Genomic DNA, 18,114 nt, shown 5'->3' on the forward strand with positions numbered 1-18,114 from the left:
TCTATTCTATCCTATGCTATTCTATTCTATTCCATTCCATATTTTCTATTCTATTCTATTTCATTCCATATTTTCTATTCTATCCTATGCTATTTCATTCCATTCCCTATTTTCTATTCTATTCTATGCTATTCCACTCCATTCCATTTTTTAAAATTCTATTCTTTTCTATTCAACTGGAGGCTAAAACATATGAAGAACAGTTGTAGGAACTGAATATGTCTAGTTTGATGACAAGAAGGACCAGGGGAGACATGGTAGCAGTCTTCCAATATCTCAGGGGTTGCCACAAAGAAGAGGGAGTCAACTTATTCTCCAAAGCACCTGAAGGCTAGACAAGAAACAATGGATGGAAGCTAATCAAGGAGAGAAGCAACCTGGAACCAAGGAGAAATTTCCTAACAGTGAGGACAATTAACCAGTGGAACTGCTTGCCACCAGAAGTTGGGGGTGGGAGGCCCGAGAGAAAGTGCCTGGTCCTCTTTTGTGTTCCTTCTCTCAAGAAGCTTGGTTAATCTGAGTGAAGGAAAACAAAGATGGGCAGACTGACAATGGCTTGCTGATGTTGGTGGGAAAGTCAGTCCCATATTCCAGAGCTGTAGTAGTCACAGGACTGGCCCTCTGGTCATCTTGGAGCAGCTCCTCCTAGAATTCTTTATTGGCCAAGTGTGATTGGACGTACAAGGGATTTGTCTTTGGTGCATCTGCTCTTAGTGTACATAAAAGAAAAAGAGACATTTGTCAAGAATCATGAGGTACAACACAATGATTGTCATAGGGGTCTCTTTCTCCGAAGGCCCAGTAGAATGCAGCACTGCAGGCTCCTTCAGTTAACTGCTCACTGTAAGTTCAGCAGTTCAAATCTCATCACCGGCTCAAGGTTGACTCAGCCTTCCATCCTTCCGAGGTGGGTCAAATGAGGACCCCGATTGCTGGGGGCAATGGGCTGTAAAATATGTAAAATAATGCACTTGGGGAAAAGGAATCCTCAATCTGAGTATTGTATTGACAGTTCTGTGTTAGCAAATACTTCAAAAGAAAAGGATTTAGGGGTAGTGATTTCTGACAGTCTCAAAATGGGTGAACAGTGCAGTCAGGCGGTAGTGAAAGCAAGTAGGATGCTTGGCTGCATAGCTAGAGGTATAACAAGCAGGAAGAGGGAGATTATGATCCCGCTATATAGAGCGCTGGTGAGACCACATTTGGAATACTGTGTTCAGTTCTGGAGACCTCACCTACAAAAAGATATTGACAAAATTGAACGGGTTCAAAGACGGGCTACAAGAATGGTGGAAGGTCTTCAGCATAAAACGTATCAGGAAAGACTTCATGAACTCAATCTGTATAGTCTGGAGGACAGAAGGAAAAGGGAGGACATGATCGAAACATTTAAATATATTAAAGGGTTAAATAAGGTCCAGGAGGGAAGTGTTTTTAATAGGAAAGTGAACACAAGAACAAGGGGACACAATCTGAAGTTAGTTGGGGGAAAGATCAAAAGCAACATGAGAAAATATTATTTTACTGAAAGAGTAGTAGATCCTTGGAACAAACTTCCAGCAGACGTGGTAGATAAATCCACAGTAACTGAATTTAAACATCCCTGGGATAAACATATATCCATCCTAAGATAAAATACAGAAAATAGTATAAGGGCAGACTAGATGGACCAGGAGGTCTTTTTCTGCTGTCAGTCTTCTATGTTTCTATGTTTCTATGTTTCTATTCTGCAAACCGCTTAGAGAGGGCTGTCAAAGCACTGTGAAGCGGTATATAAGTCTAAATGCTATAGCTAATGCTATTCCCTTTTCCTTTCTCTTCCTTTCTTTTCTTCCTTTCCTCTCTCTCCTTTCTTTCTTTCTTTCTTTCTTTCTTTCTTTCTTTCTTTCTTTCACCCTCTATCTTTTTCTTTCCTTCTCCCTCTCTCTTGCTCCGAATAACCAGGATGGCCCAGTAGTTAGAGTGCAGCACTGCAGGCTCCTTCAGTTAACTGCTACTGTAGCTGTAGTTCAGCAGTTCAAATCTCACCACCGGCTCCTGGTTTGACTCAGCTTTTCATCCTTCCGAGTTGGGTCAAATGAGGACCCAGATTGTTGGAGGGCAAGAGCCTGATTCTGTAAACCGCTTAGAGAGGGCTGCGAAAGCACTATGAAGCGCTCCGAGACTACGGAGAAGGGCGGCATATAAATCTAATAAATAAAAATAAATAAATAAATATAAGTGTAAATGCTGTTGCTATTCTCTTTCTTTCTCTTTCTTTTCTTCCTTTCATCTCTCTCTCCCCCTTTCTTTCTTCTCTTTCCCCTTCTACTTTCTTTCCCCATCTATCATTTTCTTTCTCTTTCTTTTCTTCCTTTCTCTCTCCCCTTCTATCTTTCTTCCCTTCTTCTCTCTTTCCCCCTCTATCTTTTTCTTTCTTTCCCCATCTATCTCTTTCTCTCTCTCTCTCTCTTTCTTTTCTTCCTTTCTCTCTCCCCTTCTTTCTTTCTTTCTTTCCCTTCTTCTTTCCCCCTTTATCTTTTTCTTTCTTTCCCCATCTATCTCTTTCTCTCTCTCTCTCTCTTTCTTTTCTTCCTTTCTCTCTCCCCTTCTTTCTTTCTTTCTTTCCCTTCTTCTCTTTCCCCCTCTATCTTTTTCTTTCTTTCCCCATCTATCTCTTTCTCTCTCTCTCTTTCTTTTCTTCCTTTCTCTCTCCCCTTCTTTCTTTCTTTCTTTCTTTCTTTCCCTTCTTCTTTCCCCCTCTATCTTTTTCTTTCTTTCCCCATCTATCACTTTCTTTCTCTCTCTCTTCCTTTTCTTCCTTTCTCTCTCCCTTTCTTTCTTTTCTTTCCCTTCTTCTCTCTTTCCCCATCTATCACTTTCTCTCTCTCTCTTTCTTTTCTTCCTTTCTCCCCTTGTTTCTTTCTTTTCTTTCTTTCCCTTCTTCTCTCTTTCCCCCTCTATCTTTTTCTTTCTTTCCCCATCTATCTCTTTCTCTCTCCCTCTTTCTTTTCTTCCTTTCTCTCTCTTTCTTTTCTTTCCCTTCTTCTCTCTTTCCCCATCTATCACTTTCTCTCTCTTTCTTTTCTTCCTTTCTCTCTCCCCTTTTCTTTCTTTCCCTTCTTCTCTTTCCCCCTCTATCTTTTTCTCTCTTTCCCCATCTATCACTTTCTCTCTCTCTCTTTCTTTTCTTCCTTTCTCTCTCCCCTTCTTTCTTTCTTTCTTTTCTTTCCCTTCTTCTCTCTTTCCCCCTCTATCTTTTTCTTTCTTTCCCCATCTATCTCTTTCTCTCTCCCTCTTTCTTTTCTTCCTTTCTTTCTTTCTTTTCTTTCCCTTCTTCTCTCTTTCCCCATCTATCACTTTCTCTCTCTCTCTTTCTTTTCTTCCTTTCTCTCTCCCCTTCTTTCTTTCTTTCTTTCCTTCCCTTCTCTTTCCCCCTCTATCTTTTTCTTTCTTTCCACATATATCTCTTTCTCTCTCCCTCTTTCTTTTCTTCCTTTCTCTCTCTCTTTCTTTCTCTTTTCTTTCCCTTCTTCTCTTTCCCCCTCTATCTTTTTCTTTCTTTCCCCATCTATCTCTTTCTTTCTCCCTCTTTCTTTTCTTCCTTTCTCTTTTTCTTTTCTTTCCCTTCTTCTCTCTTTCCCCCTCTATCACTTTCTCTCTCTTTCTTTTCTTCCTTTCTCCCCTTCTTTCTTTCTTTTCTTTCTTTCCCTTCTTTTCTCTTTCCCCCTCTATTTTTTCTTTCTTTCCCCATCTATCACTTTCTCTCTCTTTCTTTTCTTCCTTTCTCTCTTTCTTTCTTTTCTTTCCCTTCTTCTCTCCCCCTCTGTATTTTTCTTTCTTTCCCCATCTATCTCTTTCTCTCTCCCTCTTTCTTTTCTTCCTTTCTCTTTCCCCCTTTATCTTTTTCTTTCTTTCCACATCTATCTCTTTCTCTCTCCCCTTGTTTTTTTCCTTTCTCTCTCTCTTTCTTCTTTCTTTTCTTTTCCTTCTTCTCTCTTTCCCCCTCTATCTTTTTCTTTCTTTCCCCATCTATCTCTTTCTCTCTCCCTCTTTCTTTTCTTCCTTCCTTTCTTTCTTTCTTTTCTTTCCCTTCTTCTCTCTTTCCCCATCTATCACTTTCTCTCTCTCTCTTTCTTTTCTTCCTTTCTCTCTCCCCTTCTTTCTTTCTTTCCTTCCCTTCTCTTTCCCTCTCTATCTTTTTCTTTCTTTCCACATCTATCTCTTTCTCTCTCCCTCTTTCTTTTCTTCCTTTCTCTCTCTTTCTTTCTTTTCTTTCCCTTCTTCTCTTTCCCCCTCTATCTTTTTCTTTCTTTCCCCATCTATCTCTTTCTCTCTCCCTCTTTCTTTTCTTCCTTTCTCTCTTTCTTTCTATTCTTTCCCTTCTTCTCTCTTTCCCCATCTATCACTTTCTCTCTCTCTTTCTTTTCATCCTTTCTCCCCTTCTTTCTTTCTTTTCTTTCTTTCCCTTCTTCTCTCTTTCCCCCTCTATCTTTTTCTTTCTTTCCCCATCTATCTCTTTCTCTCTCTCTCTCTTTCTCTGAAGAGCCGGGATGGCCCAGTAGTTAAGACTGCAGCACTGCAGGCTTCTTCAGCTAACGGCTAGCTGTAGTTCAGCAGTTCAAATCTCACTACTGGCTCAAGGTTGACTCATCTTTTCATCTTTCCGAGGTGGGTCAAATCATGAGGACCCAGATTGCTGGGGGCAATTGGCTGATTCTGTAAACCGCTTAGAGAGGGCGGTCAAAGCACTGTGAAGCGGCATATAAGTCTAAATGCTATTGCTACAGCTAATTCTGTTACTCCCTTTGAAAAAAAGTCGCTGCATCTCTTGGATCCCAGCCAGGTGGATCTCAACCCAGCTAGGCTCTCTTCCTGCGGCTTAGCAGGCGCCCTGCCCGGGCCCCCCTTTCCCTTCTCCGGGGACAGACGGGAACTCTTACATAAGGTGCTTATGCAACAACCCCCCCCCCCCTCGCTTTCGCCTCGAGGTCAGCAGCAATTCCGCGTCTCCATCCTTTCAAAAGACGCCAAGCATCTCTAACCTTCATTCATGCGAAAGCGGACACCGGCATCTCTAAAATACCGGGGGGAGGCGGTAAGCAGGTCACTATAGACCCCCAAATATGGGAGGGGGATTTCCATTCATCCGACCGTTGCTCCACATCTGCAAGGAGATCGACCTATTTTGGAGGAAGATTTAAGGAAAGGTCTTAAACTAAAAAGAGGCAAGAAAGACCCGAATTCGCTCTATCCCCCCCCCCCTCTTCCAGAGACGGAATGGACCGCCCGGCCGTGCAGAAGCTATGAATGAAATATTTGCCGCGAAAAGAAGGGAGCAAACCATTCTAAACGGAAAGGTTGGTCTTCCCCGCAGCTGCAAATTTAAGCGTCTGACGTACGGAGACATTCGGGGTACTTGTTTTATTTTTAGAAAGGGGAACAAAAGAGATACGGAGCACACTTCGGAAGAGGCGAGACCCCCTAAGATTAACGGAGTGAATGATTTTATTATTTCTCCCCCCCCCCTTTCTTTTTGGAAGAATAGTCCCTCCCACCTCGGTGGGCGGGCAGCGCCGCGATTGGCTGAGCGCATTTTAAAGGGGCAGACAAGGCGCGCTTTTTTTTTTCTTACCCTCCGACCCCTTTCCTTTCCTGACTGCCTTAGCTTCTCGCTTCAGCCGTTCGGGGAATTACCGTCCTCCTTCCGGCCGCCCGCAACTAAGCGGGCGAGCGAGGAAGCGAGCCGGGAAAGCAGCGAACGTGAGCCTTCGTCGAGCCCCGGTCCGGCGGGGAGGGCGGGATGAAGAGAGGCACTCCCCGCCCGCGGCGACTCCGACCAAGACGGGCAAAAAAGTGGCGGCGGCGGCGGCGGCAGCTAGGCCCCGCCGCGGCGTTGCTATGGAAACGGGCGGCGACGGCGGCCGCCGAGGGACAGAAAGACTGCTGGAGCGGCGCCTGAGGCGCGCCGAGCGCGAGCGGCACCCGCCGCCGCCGTTTCTGAGGGCCGCCTCGGCCGCTATGGAAGGCCGGCCGGTCGTCCGCCCGAGCCAGGCCTCACGGCCGGTCAAAACCGCCTTGGCTTCCCCTCCTCGCTACCGCCTGGTGTCGGAAATCGGGCGCGGGGCCTACGGCGTGGTCTACGAGGCGGTGTCAGGCCGCAGCGGGGCCCGCCTGGCCGTTAAACGGCTGAGGTGCGACGCCCCGGAGAACGTAGAGCTGGCCCTGGCCGAGTTCTGGGCCCTGACCAGCCTCCGCCGCCACCACCCCAACGTGGTCCGCTTCGAGGAGTGCGTCCTGCAACGCGACGGGCTGGGGCAACGCATGAGCCACGGCAACAAGCAGAGCGCGCTCTACCTCCGCCTGGTCGAGACCTCCCTCAAGGGTGAGGAACGGGGTGTGTGTGTGTCTGGGTCGTCTGAACTCTCCCGGGGAAGACACGTGTCGGGAGCGTCCGCACGACCGGAGGGGGGCCAGAGAAGGGGAGGGGGCTGCGCTCTGGGAAGGGGGGTGCTGCTGAGAGTGAGGAGAGGTCAGGGGTAGGCAAAGTTGGCTCTTCTATGACATGTGGACTTCAACTCCCAGAATTCCTGAGCTAGCATGATTGGCTCAGGAATTCTGGGAGTTGAAGTCCACTAGTCGTAAAAGAGCCCACTTTGCCTTCCCCTGGTCTAGGTCAGGAGTAGATAAAGTTGGCTAGCTCAAGAATTCTGGGAGTTGAAGTCCATATGCCATAAAAGAGCCATGTTTGCCTACCCCTGGTGGCATGTGGAGCCATATCTGAGATGTTGCCCTATGTCAGCTCCAGTGTGTATGTGCATTTGGTTTTTTTGTTTGTTTATTTGTTTGTTTATTTATTATTTGATTTCATTTCATTTGTATGCCGCCCCTCTCCAAAGACTAGCTGATTTTTGGCCTTCTTTTGGGCAGTTTTTGCTCTCCCTGGACTTCTGGAAAACCTCCTGCATCCTAGGGATGGTGAAAACTGGCTCATCAGGCTTACCGGAAGTCCAGAGGCTTCAGTGAGGCCTGTGCATGTGTGTGTGGGCAGCAGCGCAGGGGGTTGTGCACAAGCACGGAGGGGGCAGTGCAAACTGGAGGGCACTGCATTATAGGTGTGGGCACCTATGTACATGCTATTGCACGCACACATACACTTTTGGCACCCAGGCCAGTAAAGGTTCGCCATCACTGACCTACAGGGTCCTTCCCAACTCTTGTAATCTAATCAAAGGGAGGGCTTGGAATAGCATTAGTATTTAGACTTATATACCGCTTTACAGCTCTCTCTAAGCAGTTTACAAAGCCAGGGTATAATAGAATTCTTTATTAGCCAAGTGTGATTGCACACATAAGGAATTTGTCTTTGGTGCAGATGCTCTCAGTGTACATAAAAGAAAAATATGTATTTGTCAAGAATCATGAGGTACAACAAACTCAAACTCAACCCAGACAAGACGGAGTGGCTGTGGGTCTTGCCTCCCAAGGACAATTCCATCTGTCCGTCCATCACCCTGAGGGGGGAACTACTGACCCCCTCAGAGAGGGTTCGCAACTTGGGCGTCCTCCTCGATCCACAGCTGACATTGGAACATCATCTTTCGGCTGTGGCGAGGAGGGCATTTGCCCAGGTTCGCCTGGTGCCCCAGTTGCGGCCCTGTTTGGACAGGGAGTCATTGCTCACAGTCACTGATGCCCTCCTCACCTCGAGGTTCGATTACTGCAACGCTCTCTACATGGGGCTACCTCTGAAAAGTGTTCGGAAACTTCAGATCATGCAGAACGCGGCTGCGAGAGCCATCGTGGGGCTCCCTAGATTCGCCCACATTTCTGCAACACTCCGTGGCCTGCATTGGCTGCTAATCAGTTTCCGGACACAATTCAAAGTGTTGGTCATGACCTTTAAAGCCCTACATGGCATTGGACCAGAATACCTCCGGAACCGCCTGCTACCGCACGAATCCCAGCGACCGATAAGGTCCCACAGAGTTGGCCTTCTCTGTGTCCCGTCGACTAAACAATGTCGTTTGGCGGGCCCCAGGGGAAGAGCCTTCTCTGTGGTGGTCCCGCCCTCTGGAATCAACTCCCCCTGGAGATTAGTACTGCCCCCACCCTCCTTGTCTTTCGTAAACTACTCAAGACCCACCTATACCGCCAGGCATGGGGGAGTGGAGACACCTTTCCCCCAGGCTCTTTATATTTTATGTTTGATATGTATGTGTTGTTTGGTTTTTAAATATGATAGGGTTTTATATGCTTTTTTAATATTAGATTTGTTTCGCTATAATATTGTTTTTTTATTATTGTTGTGAGCCGCCCCGAGTCTTCGGAGAGGGCAGCATACAAATCTAATAAATTATTATTATTATCATTAATAATAATAATAATAATAATAATAATAATAATAATAATGATTGTCATAGGGGTCAAATAAGAAATGAGGAAACAATTGCTCCCAACAATCTGGGTCCTTATTTTACTCACCTTGGAAGGCTGAGTCCACCTTGAATTGGGTGTGTGTGGGGGTGTATTTATCGGTCTTGCAGACATCTCAGGGCCCATCTAGGATGCGTCATCAGTGTTACAAGGGAGTCTGGTGTGGGGGATGAGGAGCAGAACTTTGGATCCTCTGGAGCTGGAGGTGGGGTGTCTTGCAGAAGTCTCAGGACGCAGCAAGGGAATGTTATCAGGGCTGGAAGGGAGTAAGGTTTGCGGAGGGGAGGGGATTGTGGAGTCCTTGGTGCTCTCTGAATATGGTACTTTTCTTGCAGGCATCTCAGGACCCAGCTAGGGACCGTCATCCGTGCTGGAAGGGATTGGGGTGTGTGCGGGGGGAGGATTGTGGGGCTCTCGGTCTTTTCTGAGGTTACTTGTTGCCTTGCAGACATTTCATCAGCCAGCTAGGGAACGTTACCAGTGCTAGAAGAGAGTATGGTGTGTGGGAAGAGGAGGACAAATTTGGGCCCTATGTGGTCTCTGAGCTAGAGGCGAGGGGGGTTGTCTTGCAGATGTCTCAGGACCCAGCTAGGGAATGTTATCAGTGCTGGAACCAGTTAAAATCACATTAATGCAATCCTACTATAACATGCCTGCCTATCATATCTTATTGGGACCAGAACTAAGAAATGTCAATTTCTCAGTGCCTCCAGGCCTGCTGGTAAAGCCAGGTTTTCAGTGCTTTTCGGAAAGCCAGTAGGGTAGAGGCAGTATGGATCTCGTGGGTAGTTGGTTCCAGAGAGCCGGGGCTGCCACAGAGAAGGCCCTACCCCGTGGCTCTGCTAACCGACATCGCCTAGTCCAGTGGTTTTCAACCTTTTTTGAGTCGGGGCACATTTTTTACATTTACAAAACCATGGGGCACATTGAGTGGGGCGGGGGCTAAAAAAAGTTTGGACAAAAAAATTCTCTCCTCCTCCCTTTCGCTCTATTTCTCTCTCCCTCTCTCTCCCTCTTTTTTTTCTCTCTCTCCATTCCTCTTTCTTTCTCTTTTCTTTCCTCTTTATTGCTCTCTTTCTCTCTCCCTCCCTACTTCCCTCTATGTCTTTCTCTCTCCCACCTTCCCTCCCTCCCTCTCTTTCTCTCTCTCTCTCTCTCTTGCTTTCTTTCTTTTGCTCTCTCTCTTGCTTTCTTTCTCTCTTGTTCTCTTTCTCTCTCTCTTTCTTTCTTTCTCTCTCTTTCTTTCTTTCTCTTGCTTGCTTTCTCTTTTTTTTTCTTTTCTCTCTTGCTCTTTCTTTCTCTCTTTCTCTTTCTCTTTCCTTTCTCTGAGCTTCGCGGCACACCTGATCATGTCTCGCGGCACACTAGTGTGCCACGGCACACTGGTTGAAAAACACTGGCCTAGTCGATGGGGCCTGGAGAAGGCCAACCCTGTGGGCTCTAATCGGTTGCTGGGAACTATGTGGCAGGAGACAGTCCCATAAACGTGGGAGAATGGGGGGGGGGGGGGTTCCCTGCATGGTCTCTGAGCTGGGGGGGGGAGCTCTTGGAGATGTCTCAGGACCCAGCTTGGGACCGTCATCCGGGCTGGAAGGGAGTGGGGGTATGTGCAGGAGGATTGTGGGGCTCTCTGTCTTTTCTGAGGTTGCTTGTTTCCTTGAAGACATTTCACGACCCAGCTTGGGAACATCATTAGAAGAGTATAGTGTGGGGGAAGAGGATGACAACTCTGGGTCCTTGGTGGTCTCTCTAAGGTGAGAGGGAGGGGATGTATCTTGCAGACGTCTCAGGACCCACCTCGTGAATTGTATCAGTGCTGGAAGAGAGGAAGGTTTGCAGAGAGGAGGAGAGGGAGAAAGAGGACTTTGGGGTCCTTTGATACTGTCTGAGCCTGGTGGTATTCTTGCCGACATTTTGGGGCCCAACTATGGAACAGCATCAGTGTTAGAAGGGAACGGGGTTTGTGGAGAAAGACAAGAAGGACACCTGGGTGGTTCTCTTGCAGGCATTTCAGGGCCCAACTAGGTAATTTCATCAGTGCTGGAAGGGAGTGGGGTTTGGGGGGGAGGGAAAGGGGGAGGAGGAAGGTAATGATTGTGGGAGTTTTGCTCCTGTCCTGCAGGCGGTTCAGGACCAGCTAGGGAACATCATCCATGCTAGAAGGGAGTGGGGTGTGTTGGGCGGGAGAGAAGAGGACAGCTTTGGGGTCCTGCGTGGTTCTCTTGCATTCATTTCATGACCCAGATAGGTCATATCAGTGCTAGAAGAGAGTGGGGTTTGGCAGGGGGGGGAAGCGTTGGTATTCTGAGCTTGGTTGGCTCTCTTGCAGACGTTTCATGACCCAGCTAGGTAATATTATCAGTGCTAGTGATAAAGCAAGAGCCCAAACCCCAGCAGCCTAGCTAACTTAGAGGGATGGAGGGGCAGCTAACAGGTGTAGAAGTGCCACAGCTATACAGAAAGGGGGATGGCCACAGAGAGTCTTGGATGAAGCAGATAAATCCTTAAGCATTGGTAACTGAAGAGAGGGGTATCCTATTGTCATTCGGCTGTCAATTGTTTTTTCCCCACACAACAATAGTCCTGTCAGGTGAGTTAGGCTGAGAGAGAAAGTAGGGGGGGGGGGGCTGACTCAGAGTCTAGACAGGACTAGAACTCATGATCTCTGTGTAGTCTGGTATTTTAACCACTAAAGTTGCTCGCTCTCTTAGGATGCCAAGGGCATAAACCTAGCTAAAGTGGAGGAATAAAGAAGGAGGAAGTGGGTAGGAAGCAGCTAGCACAAGTAGAAGTTTAGCTGTTTTAGTATTGGATTTCTACATGCTGTTTTTATCACTGTTGTTAGCCGCCCTAAGTCCACGGAGAGGGGCGGCATACAAATCCAGTAAGTAAGTAAGTAAGTAAGTAAGTAAGTAAGTAAGTAAGTAAGTAAGTAAGTGCTCCTCCTCTGTAGGAAAGTGATGGGTTTACAAGGGGGATGTTGGAAGGAGTGGGTAAGTCCTTAACCATTACTAACTGAAGAGATAGTACTGCCTTGAATATACTAATACCGTGTTTCCCCCAAAATAAGACCCCGTCTTATATTTTTCTGAAGCATAAAATAAGTGGTTGGCCTTATTGCCACGTACTCAAGAGTCTGATTGGGCTTATTATTGGGGAGGTTTTATTTTTTGGAGTATAAGACGCACCTTTTTGTCCCCCAAAAGAGGGTGGAAATGTTGGTGCGTCTTATACACTGAATACAGCCATGATGCCTCCCAAAGCCCTGCAAAAAATTGGATGCCCAAAGGGCTTGGGAAGCCTGAAGAGTGCTCCTAGGAGGTGGGGGGAGGCAAAAATACCCCCGTTTTTTGGGTGTTTGTAAAAAACAGGCCTTTTTTAATGGGGGCATTTTTGCCTTCCCCCACCTCCTAGGAGTGCTCTGCAGGCTTCCCAAACCTTCTGCATGCCCTGGTTTTTTTGGTGGAGGGAAGGGGAAAAACAGGCCATTTTTTGTAAAAAACGGGGGTGTTTTTGCCTTCTAATTATCCCATCTAGCATGACTGCAGGAGGAATTCTGGGAGTTGAAGTCCATTAGTCTTAAAACTGTCAAGTTTGAAGACCCCTAGGTTAGGGGTTAGAGTTGCAAGGGTCTTCAAACCTGGCAAATTTAAGAGTTGTGGGCTTCAACTCCATTCTGGCAGTTTAAGTCCACAAGCCTCAAAGAACATTGGTTCTTTCATTGGCTCAGAATTTAGTGGCCCTCAAAGCGTCCTTTCCAAAATTTATTCAGAGGCTAAGATAATGTCCTTAGACTCCGGTGAACCTCGGTGTTTAATTGAGAACAGAGCAGCAGAGTGGAGAGGCAACCACGTGGCCGAGCAGCGTGCCCGGTCACCACATAATCAGGCGTGGGCTGGGCATCACGTACGTCATCGGTCACTCATGTGCGAAGGGGTTTTTTTTTAGCAGAAGCGGCGGCTTAAATCAGTGTTTCCCAACCTTGGCCACTTGAAGATATTTGGACTTCAACTCCCAGAATTCCCCAGCCAGCGAATGCTGTCTGGGGAATTCTGGGAGTTGAAGTCCAGATATCTTCAAGTGGCCAAGGTTAGGAAACACTGTCTTAAATAAGCCAGACCCTTTCACATGTCAGCCAGCCTGCTGCAGATGTGGCTCAGCTAAGCAACGTGCCAGAGCGCACAGAGTGGGCAGATGGGCCAGCGAGCATTGTCCCTGATTCATTTGCCGGGCATCAGCAGTCTTTGTGCGCTTCTAGTTATATCATCTGTCATGTGGCTAATTGCTGGACGTAATCTCTTGGGCATAACACGGCGGGTCAATACAGAATAAGCGGTCACCGAGTGGAATTAAATGCTGCACGGTCCATCTGATCTCTAGAGAAGGGGGGCGCCGGTCCCTTGGTTGGACTTTGTCCAAACATACAATTATTATTATTATTATTATTTTACAAGTGTGGAATGGGACGGTGAAAGATTATATAAAGCAGAAGAGGAAAAATCCAAGAAAAAAAATGCATTAAAATAAACTTTCCTCCCCCCATTCCCCAAACACTGGCTTCTCACCAAGTATAAACAATTCCCTCATCCCTTCGCCTTCACTTAGCGGACAAAAATAAAGAGCTTCATCCGCTAATCCACCTGCTAACAATGGGTGAATCAAGTAAGTCATGTCTTATTCGATCCAGTGACCAGCCACAGAGAGACAGACAAAAGCGACTGTCAAACATGTCTAAGGTGATATAACAAGCTGTGGATTAAAGGGAAGCCTGTGACATAAATGAAATCTGTGCTTCTAAGCACATTTACTTGGAAGGGTTCCCGTTGGATTCCAGAAAAGTGGTTTTTACGTAACAATTTGCCCATATACCCATTGGAACCTTATTATATAAAAACACCTTTACATAGAAACATAGAAGACTGACGGCAGAAAAAGACCTCATGGTCCATCTAGTCTGCCCTTATACTATTTCCTGTATTTTATCTTACAATGGATATATGTTTATCCCAGGCATATTTAAATTCAGTTACTGTGGATTGACCAACCACGTCTGCTGGAAGTTTGTTCCAAGGATCTACTACTCTTTCAGTAAAATAATATTTTCTCATGTTGCTTTTGATCTTTTCCCCAACTAACTTCACATTGTGTCCCCTTGTTCTTGGGTTCACTCTCCTATTAAAAACATTTCCCTCCTGAACCTTATTTAACCCTTTAACATAATTAAATGTTTCGATCATGTCCCCCCTTTTTTGGAGTATGTTTATATTTGATGGATATTCTATTGTTGTGATGGTGAATGTATGGCACGGGTGCCACAGGTGGCACACAGAGCTATACAGTAATCCCTCGCTACTTCGCGGTTCATCTTTCACGGATTTGCTACTTCGCGGGTTAAAGGGAGCTTAAATCCATTGAAAATTTTAAATCCATTAAAAATTCATAAAATTCTTCTACAGTACTACTGTACTCTATTAAAGAAACTGGTAGAACATCACACGTAGTTCCAGCTGAGAAACATTATAGAATGACTGTTTAACGCAAAGGGTGGGTTTTAAAACTCCAAATACTCGTTAAATGCATAAAAAAATATATTTCCTCCACTTCTCGGAAATTCGTTTTTCACCGGTGGTCTTGGAAAGCGAAAAATGAGGGATTACTGTATACCCATTGGACCCTTATTATATAAAAACAACTTTTTTGGAGTACGCTTATATTGGATGGATATTCTATTGTTGTGATGGTGAATCTATGGCACGGGTGCCGCAGGTGGCACACAGAGCTATATCTGAGGGCACACGAAGTGTTGCCCTGTGTCAGCTCCAGCACACATGTTTGCCCTGGCCAGGTGATTTTCGGCCTTCCGAAGGACAGAGAGAGGCCATTTTTGCCTTCTCCAGGCTTCAGGGGACTCTCCTGAAGCCTGGGGGAGGTGAAAAATGGCACAACAGGCCTATTAAAAGTTCAGAAACCAACTTAAGGCCATAAATCACTTTTTCAATGCTGTTGAAACTTCAAACAAATGGTTTATAAATCAAGGCTATTCTGAGTATGATTTGGGTTGGTTAGAAACAAGCATGGTTCTCTTCTGATTATTTCCATACAGCAGGGCACATATGGCAGTGCCCTGTTAAACATCTGTCAGATTTGTCCAAACTCCCTTACGTTTTTACAGGTTCAAACCTGCACAACCTGTTGATTTTGAATTGTAGAAAGAAATAGTTAAAGTGATAAGAGCAATAAGACATCTGTCTCTCACCTTCGTCTCATAAATCACTTGTGGTCATTCTGAGTTTGAGATATACAGTGATCCCTCGATTATCGCAAGGGTTCCGTTCCAAGACCCCTCGCGATAATCGATTTTTCGCGATGTAGGGTTGCGGAAGTAAAAACACCATCTGCGCATGCGTGCCCTTTTTTTCATGGCCGCGCATGCGCAGATGGTGGAGGTGGGGAGCGACCAAAGTGCGCAAGCCGACAGATTGCAGCACCCGCTCGCCCGCCCTTCGCCCGGCCACCCGCCCTTCGCCCGGCCACCCGCCCTTCGCTCGCTGCTCGCCTGGCCACCGGGTTCAGGGGGGTACTGGGAAGCCCCCTGGCCGGCTGCGACCTTTTAAAACAGCCGCGCCGCTTCCCAGCTGAGTCCTGAAGCCAAACGCGGAAGTTCGCCTTTAGCGTTTGGCTTCAGGACTCAGCTGGGAAGCGGCGCGGCTGTTTTTAAAAGGTCGCAGCCGGCCTGGGGGGCTTCCCAGCACCCCCCGAACCCCCAACCCGGTTCCTATGGAACCAACTCCCCCCGGATATCAGAGTTGCCCCCACTCTCCTTGCCTTTCGTAAGCCCTTAAAAACCCACCTCTGTCGTCAGGCATGGGGGAATTGAAATATTCCCTTCCCCCTAGGCTTATAAAATTTATGTATGGTATGACTGTATGTATGACTGATCTCTTAAATTGGGGTTTTTAGATTTTTTAATATTAGATTTGTTTACGTTGTCTTTTTATTGTTGTTAGCTGCCCCGAGTCTGCGGAGAGGGGCGGCATACAAATCTAATAAATAAATAAATAAATAACGCGACTGAAAGAGTGACTGACGGCCATTTCCCACACTTACAACCGTTGCAGCCATCCCCGTGGGTAAGTGATCAAAATCAAAGGTCATAAAACGGGGCAAGCCTCACAACAAACATGCCAGTTAGCAACATAAATGTTGGGCTCAACTAGTTGTAACTCGAGGCAGTATGCTGACTTTAAACTGCTTAGAGAGGGCTGTAAAGCAGTATACAGTGGTACCTCGAGATACGAGTTTAATTCGTTCCGGACCTGGGCTCTTAAGTCGAGCAGCTCTTATCTCGAACGACTTTTCCCCATAGGAATTAATGTAAATAATTTTAATTGGTTCCAGCCCTCAAAAAACTCACAAAGTTAGTCTAAATTATGCAGAAAGACATGTTTTTAATGAAGAAATGTACATGTACATATAAATGAATAATGAAGTTTCTTTCACTTAACTTGTAAACTTTCTTAAACTTTTAAATTTACATATGTTCAACTTCTCTGCCACCCAATCCTGTAGGACAGAGGTCCCCAACCCTTTTTGCACCAGGGACCGGCTTTAAGCGATCAAGAGAGGAATGGGTGAATGAATGGACGGAGGGTGGGAAGGAAGGAAGGAAAGAGGGAAGGGACAGGAACAGAGGAAGGAAGGAAGGAAACTTATGAAAGGGGAGAGTAAGAGAGGAATGAGTGAAGGGAGGGAGGGAGGGAAGAAGGTGGGAAGGAGAAAGAAAAGAAGAAATAGAGGAATGGAAGGTAAAAGAGAGAAAGAAAAAGAGCAAGAAAGAAAGAAAGAAAGAAAGAAAGGGGGAAGGGACAGGAACAGAGGAAGGAAGCAAGGAAACTTATGAAAGGGGAGAGTAAGAGAGGAATGAGTGAAGGGAGGGAGGGAAGAAGGTGGGAAGGAGAAAGAAAAGAAGAAATAGAGGAATGGAAGGTAAAAGAGAGAAAGAAAAAGAGCAAGAAAGAAAGAAAGAAAGAAAGGGGGAAGGGACAGGAACAGAGGAAGGAAGCAAGGAAACTTATGAAAGGGGAGAGTAAGAGAGGAATGAGTGAAGGGAGGGAGGGAAGAAGGTGGGAAGGAGAAAGAAAAGAAGAAATAGAGGAAGGGAAGGTAAAAGAGAGAAAGAAAAAGAGCAAGAAAGAAAGAAAGAAAGGGGGAAGGGACAGGAACAGAGGAAGGAAGCAAGGAAACTTATGAAAGGGGAGAGTAAGAGAGGAATGAGTGAAGGGAGGGAGGGAGGGAAGAAGGTGGGAAGGAGAAAGAAAAGAAGAAATAGAGGAATGGAAGGTAAAAGAGAGAAAGAAAAAGAGCAAGAAAGAAAGAAAGAAAGAAAGAAAGGGGGAAGGGACAGGAACAGAGGAAGGAAGCAAGGAAACTTATGAAAGGGGAGAGTAAGAGAGGAATGAGTGAAGGGAGGGAGGGAAGAAGGTGGGAAGGAGAAAGAAAAGAAGAAATAGAGGAAGGGAAGGTAAAAGAGAGAAAGAAAAAGAGCAAGAAAGAAAGAAAGAAAGGGGGAAGGGACAGGAACAGAGGAAGGAAGCAAGGAAACTTATGAAAGAGGAGAGTAAGAGAGGAATGAGTGAAGGGAGGGAGGGAGGGAAGAAGGTGGGAAGGAGAAAGAAAAGAAGAAATAGAAGGGAAGGTAAAAGAGAGAAAGAAAAAGAGCAAGAAAGAAAGCTGCAAGCACCCCCCCCCCCCGAGCCCCCCAGGCCGGCTGCAACCTTTTAAAACACGCGCGCCGCTTCGCAGCTGTCTCCTGAAGCCGAACGCGAAAGTTAGCGTTTGGCTTCAGGAGACAGCTCCTTGGCGCTTGTATCTCGAATTTGGGCTTGTAATTAGAACAAAAATATCTCTCCCCTCCCAGCTCTTATCTCGAGTTGCTCTTAAGTAGAGCAGCTCTTATGTCGGGGTTCCACTGTATAAGTCTTAAGTGCTACTGCTATTACTTGGACAGTATTTCCTCTTTCGTGGACCGAAAGATCAAGCTATCTTGAAGCTCTCTTCCGCATCATCATAATGAGTGGAAAAAGCAGGGATAGTGCCGAAGAACAAGCTTTATTTATTTATTTATTTATTTATTTATTTATTTATTTATTTAATCTTGAGGATTTAATGAGTTTACGTAACCTATAATTTTTGACTGCCAAAGACCTCTCTGTTTTGAATGCAGCCACCATAGAGGGTTTTTTTTTTTAATAGTTTGGCCCTGCCTTTCCTCTCCATGTTTGTTTACCAGCAGAGATTAAGAGGGAAATAGGCTGAGAAGACGCTTCTTTTTGTGAGATTAAGCCTTTTGATACTCCAGGGTTGTAGTTCACACCCATGATGATTATGTTTTCCAACATGTTTTCTTTGTTGAGGAGGAAGTCCAGGGAAATTTTGATAGGAACTTCAATTGCCATAGCAATAGTCACAGTGACAGACATGCTTATGCAGATAACCAAACTTTCTCACAATCCTTTATGGCAAAAAATAATAAAAACAAAATCTAGATACAGGTAGTCCACAATTTGCAATCACAATTGAGCCCAAAATCTCAGTAGTCAAGTGAGACATTTGTTAGATTAGATTAGGTTTATTGGATTTATATGCCGCCCCTCTCCGCAAACTCGGGGTGGCTCACAACAATAATAAAAAACAGTACAT

General features: G+C 45.9%; 1 protein-coding gene across 1 annotated transcript in view; it reads left to right on the plus strand.

The window, feature by feature from the left end:
• The first annotated feature begins 5,571 nt into the window (after positions 1 to 5,571).
• The window catches only part of STK35 (serine/threonine kinase 35), a 40,820-nt gene continuing 28,277 nt past the window's right edge, over positions 5,572 to 18,114 (plus strand). The window contains exon 1 of the mRNA XM_070744418.1: positions 5,572 to 6,364. Within this exon, the coding sequence (XP_070600519.1) occupies positions 5,881 to 6,364 (484 nt within the window). The 5' untranslated portion in view covers positions 5,572 to 5,880. The remainder of the gene's footprint in view (positions 6,365 to 18,114) is intronic.

The sequence above is a fragment of the Erythrolamprus reginae genome, chromosome 3 (genome assembly GCF_031021105.1).
Source record: "Erythrolamprus reginae isolate rEryReg1 chromosome 3, rEryReg1.hap1, whole genome shotgun sequence".
NCBI classification, from domain to species: domain Eukaryota; kingdom Metazoa; phylum Chordata; class Lepidosauria; order Squamata; family Dipsadidae; genus Erythrolamprus; species Erythrolamprus reginae.